The sequence below is a fragment of the Triticum urartu genome, chromosome 3 (genome assembly GCF_003073215.2).
Source record: "Triticum urartu cultivar G1812 chromosome 3, Tu2.1, whole genome shotgun sequence".
NCBI lineage: Eukaryota > Viridiplantae > Streptophyta > Magnoliopsida > Poales > Poaceae > Triticum > Triticum urartu.
In genome coordinates this window covers 1,707,994-1,714,372 of record NC_053024.1, presented here as the reverse complement: position 1 = coordinate 1,714,372, position 6,379 = coordinate 1,707,994, and the positions used below count along the sequence as shown (strand labels likewise).

The window sequence follows — 6,379 nt, the reverse complement described above, 5'->3', positions numbered from 1 at the left end:
GATTCCACAACCCTCACTACTGGCACAACTGGTGGAGCATGGACTTGAACATCGTCCCTGCTGCTCGAGGAGAACTGTATTGGGTTTGACTACTGGGGTTGCAGGTTGATAGCTTTCGGTTTCAGTTTCGAGGTGTTTTATTAAAAGGAAGTGACTGAACGTTTCCCCACTTAACGTGGGTTGTTTGGATGCCGATTTTTTTGCATGGGATGTCATGTTTATAGTGATCTGGTTTTACGACAACTGATTTTATTCCGATTTTTAATGTAACTCTGTTTGCATACCATAACTAATCCACGAATAGTTCTAAAAAATCTTATTCATTAATTACTGAAATCGGTTTGGCACAAACTCACAATTCCGCGTTTTTGAGAAAAAAAATCTTCTGTGCTCGATGGCCTCGACTCAGGCCCAGCTCCAGCTCCCGATCGACTCAGGCCTAGTTCCAGTGCGTAAGATTTTTTTTAGAGCATCGGCCGACAAGTATTTATTTTCCTCTGATATCTTCACTACTATGATCTCGAAGACTAGTCAGTAGAGACACACGACTCTGTCATAACCCATGGTTGCTGGGTCCGTATTAAGCGTCTTATTAGCAGCCTCACATTTAAGACACTACTTTGATTTTAAGATAAAAATGTCACTCGAAAGATAATAGATGAAGTCCAGTTGACTCATGTTGTTGTAGCTGACCACTAGTTATTTTTTTTGTTATTATGATTTTATAATGTTTATATCGAACAATTTTAGTTACAATAAATTCAATAATTTACAAACCTCTCTACTATATGCATGTTTTGTTCTACGTGATGATTTTACAAATAAAACAAAAATAAGGATGTCAATATTGAAATGAATGCCAAGAAAAAAAACCTTGCAAAGACAAATCTACTGCCCGCACATATTCTTTTAGTTTCACATATCACATTTCATTCGCGTAAGTAGACTGCACATCATTTATTATTCTCAAGGTTTCTCGTAAAGTGATCTTCAAGACATTATTTCATGCCTCTACTGGTGTAATAGCCCTAATTTGTCCTATTAATCTCAGTGAGGATTACAATGGGGAGCGGTACCTAGATTAGATGAGATTTAAACCTAGATGGATGATGGAGCCGATTTTCTTGGCGAAACTCCTTCAAAAATCTAGGTCCTTAGGAACATTGTTCTCCTATCTTCTATCTTGTCTTGTCTGCTTTTCTTAGAAGGGAGCTCACGACCTTTATGTAATCTTCTTGTCTTGAATCTTGACAGATAAAGTTTGATCTACATTCTAGGTAGGGCTTGGTAGAGCAGCATGGTTTGCTAGGCCTTGGCACGTTAGAACAAATATGTTGATTCAAAACTTTGATTCTTGAACTTCCATCATTTTGACTTTAGCTAGTTCATACCATTCCTGTGCCACTTTAAGAAATACTCTAACTTTCATGTGGTGTTTATGGAAAGCCAGGAATGATTTACTTTTCAAAAGAAAACTTGCTTTCCCTTTTCCATTTTTTTTCTAGCACAGGCTATCACAAGAACCTTGGCCTTGGAATTAGGAGCAGCCGAGCAGGGACAACCAAACCACTAAAGATGACAACAATGGTTCACTGGTCGAAGACAGGTTCATATATGGAAATACAATAGATACCAAAATTTCATTACCATTCAAAATCTTCACATATGCAGCCTAAAAGGATCAACAAATATGATAGCGAAGCAGGACTTGAAAGAACATGCATTGGAATCTCTTACAGGTACACTAGGGAGATGAGGAGATCAAATAATGCAGGCTAAAATTTTAGCAACTGCTGCACAAGCACAATCTGGCAATTCAAGCAAAGGCACATAGACATTGCTGTCAAACATACTTAATGATCATTTTCTGACCCGTGTAAAAATGAGAACTTGATGGCGCTACAATTTAAGCTACAAAAATTAAACCGCAACATACTTATTTTATTATTCTAATGCAAGTCACCAATCATGATATATGCATAAGATTTACCTGCACACCTTAGAAATACCTTTTCAGAAATTTTAAGACTTGTAATGGATTTAAAAGAAATAGAAAGTTGGTACACCAAAACCCATAGTAATTCTATATTTTTCGAACTAGTGCATGCACTTACCTTCTCTTTTACAAAATGTGAAACTCGAGCAACATTATTATTTTTTGAGCAAAAGCAGCTATATTTAACACTGGAAAGATACTAGAGAATTCGCAAAAAAGAGAAGGAAATATAATAGAGGATTTTGAGGTGATACCGTACAACCTAATATAGGAGATGGGGCCCCTCAGTTTTTTTTTTGGAGATGGGCTGGAAATTTCGCTGGGACAACATTTAGTTGTCATGCATCGGCCAGTTGGTCTTCATATATTCGGCCAAGTGAGGAGTGGCAGCCCGAGAGGTCTAGTATTTTTTTATTCTTTTGTGAGAAAAAAGAGTTTTATTCCATAAGAATAGGGTTACAATCGAGAGGCAAAAGTTCCTCTATGCACGGTGGTCCACGATCTACCTATACAACAGTCGTATTCTCAGAAAGACTATACCATGCCAACCAATCTGCTACCCTATTTTGCTCATGCTTAATCTTCTTCAGAATAAACTCTCGTTGTACCATAAGATGCATGCGCTAGTATCCTCAGAAAAAATTGCTCCTTACCTCAAAAAGGGAAAACTAGCTATATGCTCCAGACTCCTGAGCTTGCCATACACACTTACAACAAACGTGTACGTTTGTCTTCATAACATAAACGTACGTGTACTCCCTCCAAAAATGCATAATATAAATGTGTGCCTAAGAAATTTCTATGCTGAAGGACGGAGTGACTAGTTCCATTTGAAGCCAGGATTTCATTTTTGAAACGGAAGCTTTAGTTGCTTCTGGTCACTGCATATCAAAGATGCATAAAATTAACCACATAAATCATTATAAAGTTTATTACAAATAATGGAACTAAAACAAATCATGAGAGTATGGCATGCAACCTACATAAACTACGCACTACCCTGCAAAAAAAGGGAGATAAAACTAAGCACCAAAAGGGCTAGAGGTAGCACATGAATCAAGCTGGGACGTGAATTTCCTACTTTTCCTTACCTTAGAGTATACAAGAAGCAAAAAAGATCACAAGAAATGGCTGAAGGTTGTGTTCATGAGGTACTCGGCGATGATCTTGTTGGCCCGCTCCGTGGGGTGCACGGCGTCCCAGAAGACGTACCGGTTTGCATCGGCGCACGTGAGCGCGTCCCACTCGCTGCATGTGTACCCCATCTCGTACAACCCCGTGCCACAACATCCCCTGGACGCCTTCACGAACCCGTAGCTCGCCGGGTTTTGCAGGATGCCGGTGAAGAAGCCGTACACCTCTGCGACCCGGAACTGCGCGCCGGGAAGGCTGTCGGCAAGCTCGTCGACCATGTCCCGGAGCTTGGCGTTGAACGACCTCGCGGCGGCATTGTACTCCTCGATGCAGAGCATGACCCGCCGGCCCCGCTCGATGGGGAGGCAGCCCATGGCCCCGAGCCCCGTGAAGCCGATCTTGCGCGCGCCGAGGCCGTAGAGCTCGACGAGGAAGCTACGGGCGAGGCCGATGAGGAGGTCTGTGTAGTCGCCAACGGTGAACTCTAGGAAGCGGGGCGTCGTGAGGGCGAAGTAGTTCTCGATGAAGTCGTTGGTGCCGATGCTGATGGCGAAGACGGCATCGTCAACCACCGCCCGAGCCTCCGCCGCGCCGAGGTGCTCCGCCAGCCGGGCTTTGTAGTCTCTGAAGTAGTCCACTTGCTTTGACAAGGGTATCACTGACTGATCAAGCAGTAAACATTTAGTACTTCGTTACACTTGATTGGGTAAAAACTTATACATTTACTTCATTAACCAGAGGTGAGTTTTTTGTTGTTTGATGATTGCAAGTGACACGGCTGCTAGCATCTGCCTTGCCTGTAAATGCCACTGGGACCATGCATGGTACTCCTGCTAGCACACTGTACTCACAAGCTCACATTGCTAGCTAGTCCACACAGTACGAGAGCGAGCGTGATGTATGGCCGTGAATCACGCTAACAGTCACGATATCTATCACCTTTTGCAACACACATGCATGCATGGGCCCTATAAAACCAATAAATGAGTAAATGCACAAAATGATAAAACCATGGGCCCTATTAAACCAAGGAATGAATAAAATCACAAAATGATAAAACCAATAAATCTAAGGACCAACAACATACATAGCACGACCTTTTTTTTATAAACTTCTTCTCCTTTATTCATTCATAAGTAAAGTAGCATCATTTGCAAGTAAAGGAATAACCTCATTAGGAGCGTTATCCATTGAAACACCCGGAGAAGAAAACCTAGCTAACTTAGATAGTCATATGATGCATATTTGTACTAAGGGTTTTTCTAGGGCACATCTAATTATTGCACGTCTAAGTGACCAATCAAACATATAAAGAAAGAAAAATACCCACGCCAATCTCAGTGTAAAATAAATGATATACAATTTACATATGTAATAGTTAGGGCACTCTACATGTGCTTTAGCAAAACCGATATCCTCAATTAGTTTTCACTTTTGCATTTGTTTTTGCAGCTACAAAAATGGCATTTTTCTGCAGCAGCTAGCAAACGGTGCATGCAACCAGTGAAGAAAAAGACAGGGATCACTCACAAAGACGCCCGCGGTGGCCACGTCGAGGCCGGAGCCGGCGGACGCGAAGCAGACGCCGACGGCGAAGTCCCGGATGCCGTAGGCCGGGTCGAGGTAGGCCGGGACGAAGGGCCGGAGCCCGAACGCCTCGGAGTAGAAGTCGGTGGCGACGCGGCCGTTGCAGAAGCGGCCCGTGGCGCGGCCGCCCGGGAAGTCCCGGCCGTATGGCGGGAAGTTGCTCCGCACCGCCGTGGGCACGGCGTTGTTGTTCCCCGCGTCCACCGTCGAGTCGCCGAACACGATCAGCGCCGTCACCCGCGCCCTCACCACCGCCACCGCCGGCGACGACAGCAGCAGCAAACTGAGCAAGAGGAAGCGCGTGCTAGATGCCGCCACCGGCATTGTCGCCAGAGACGCAGCGAACTTCGGCGCTGCTGCTGCTGCTGAGAGTGAGAGAACGTGACGCCGGTAGACGGTGTAAATTGTTGGTTGGTTGGTTGACGGGACGTGAAAAGCGGCGCTGCGCACAGTGGGAGCAATAAAGCCGGAGGCGAGGTATCATGCGACCTTGTGCGGTGCTGAGCTTGCTAGGTAGGTTGGTGTTGGCCTGTGGCGGCGTAGTAAATCGTTGCAGTCGAGCAGAGCTGTCAAGAAGAAGAAAAATGCAGGTATGTAGTGACTCTAGTCAAGCATACGTTGTACATTATTTCTGAAGAAAAATGCAGGTACGCTCAGCATGACCTTTTACTCACGATCTGAGTACAAGGTGGAGTTTCAAAGATCGACGAAACCACCGAACACGTGTAGCTATTGATCATCGCCGACTCAACAAAATAATAATCGGTTCACGGGAAACACATATGTCGCCACGCTTGACTTTGACACGTGCTGAGCTATATGCAAAAACTGGTTGGTTTTCACATTTGAAGTACTTTTAAAAAATCAACACAATCCCAAAACATATGTTGTTCGATTTAGTTTATTCTGACATATTTAATTGAGTATTCCACTCCGTAGTACATGTCAACCTGCCGGGCCTGGTTTGAGCACGCCCATGGGCAAAGTTGCAACTATACCCTATCCACGACTAATTGCATAGAGTTCGGTGTTGCCCATGGGTAAACGTGTCCAAACCTCGACCATGCAGGGTCGAATGCCATGCACAAGGGTAAAATTGACATTCTTCGTTGTGGTTGTCTTGCATCAACCCCCGAGGAGCTATGTGTGGGTAGGGTGTCCTGATTCACGATTGTAATCCTTGCTCGTGGTCGATGGCGGCATATGTTCCTTCTGTTTTTCTCGATCACTTCTCAGTTTTTAATTATTGCTGTCATCCAAAATCAACAAATAAATTCACCCGTGAATTATTGGGAATGATTATATGGTTACCCACAAATTTCGGTTTGGTTTTCCACAACTTGCTTCAACTTTCTCCGCCGAGGTGAAGCTAAGAAGTCAGGACTACATGTCCTACATGTCTACATGATGGTGGCAATGGATCATGACTATTTGGCTGGTCGAAGGAGGTTGTCAAGCGGAGGAGCAACCCAAGGGCTCATGGGTAATCCAACCTAGGCCATACTCGGAGAGTAGAATATATAGTCGTGGAAACACACAAGCACTCTCTGTTATGGGTCGGGTTCATGTTTGTTTTTTTATTAAGTTCTCTTTCTTTCTTGTTACTTTTTTTCTTTTCCATTTGTTAAAATTTTGATTTTTTCCCTTTCTTTCAACTTTTAA

At 43.7% G+C, this 6,379-nt stretch overlaps 1 protein-coding gene across 2 annotated transcripts; it reads right to left on the bottom strand.

The window, feature by feature from the left end:
- Positions 1-2,436: 2,436 nt before the first annotated feature.
- On the bottom strand, positions 2,437-5,122 carry LOC125547443 (GDSL esterase/lipase At2g04570-like). 2 transcript variants are annotated; one of them, XM_048711308.1, is made up of 3 exons: positions 4,661-5,122; positions 3,088-3,792; positions 2,437-2,877 (listed from the first exon to the last, which is right to left on the bottom strand). In XM_048711308.1, the coding sequence occupies exons 1-2, from the start codon at positions 5,039-5,041 to the stop codon at positions 3,115-3,117; spliced, it is 1,059 nt and encodes a 352-aa protein (XP_048567265.1). In that variant the 5' UTR covers positions 5,042-5,122; the 3' UTR covers positions 2,437-2,877; positions 3,088-3,114. The 2 variants fall into 2 exon arrangements, with proteins under 2 accessions (XP_048567265.1, XP_048567264.1); XM_048711307.1 differs by lacking the exon at positions 2,437-2,877 and having other exon boundaries at positions 2,884-3,792; positions 4,661-5,121.
- Positions 5,123-6,379: the final 1,257 nt, after the last annotated feature.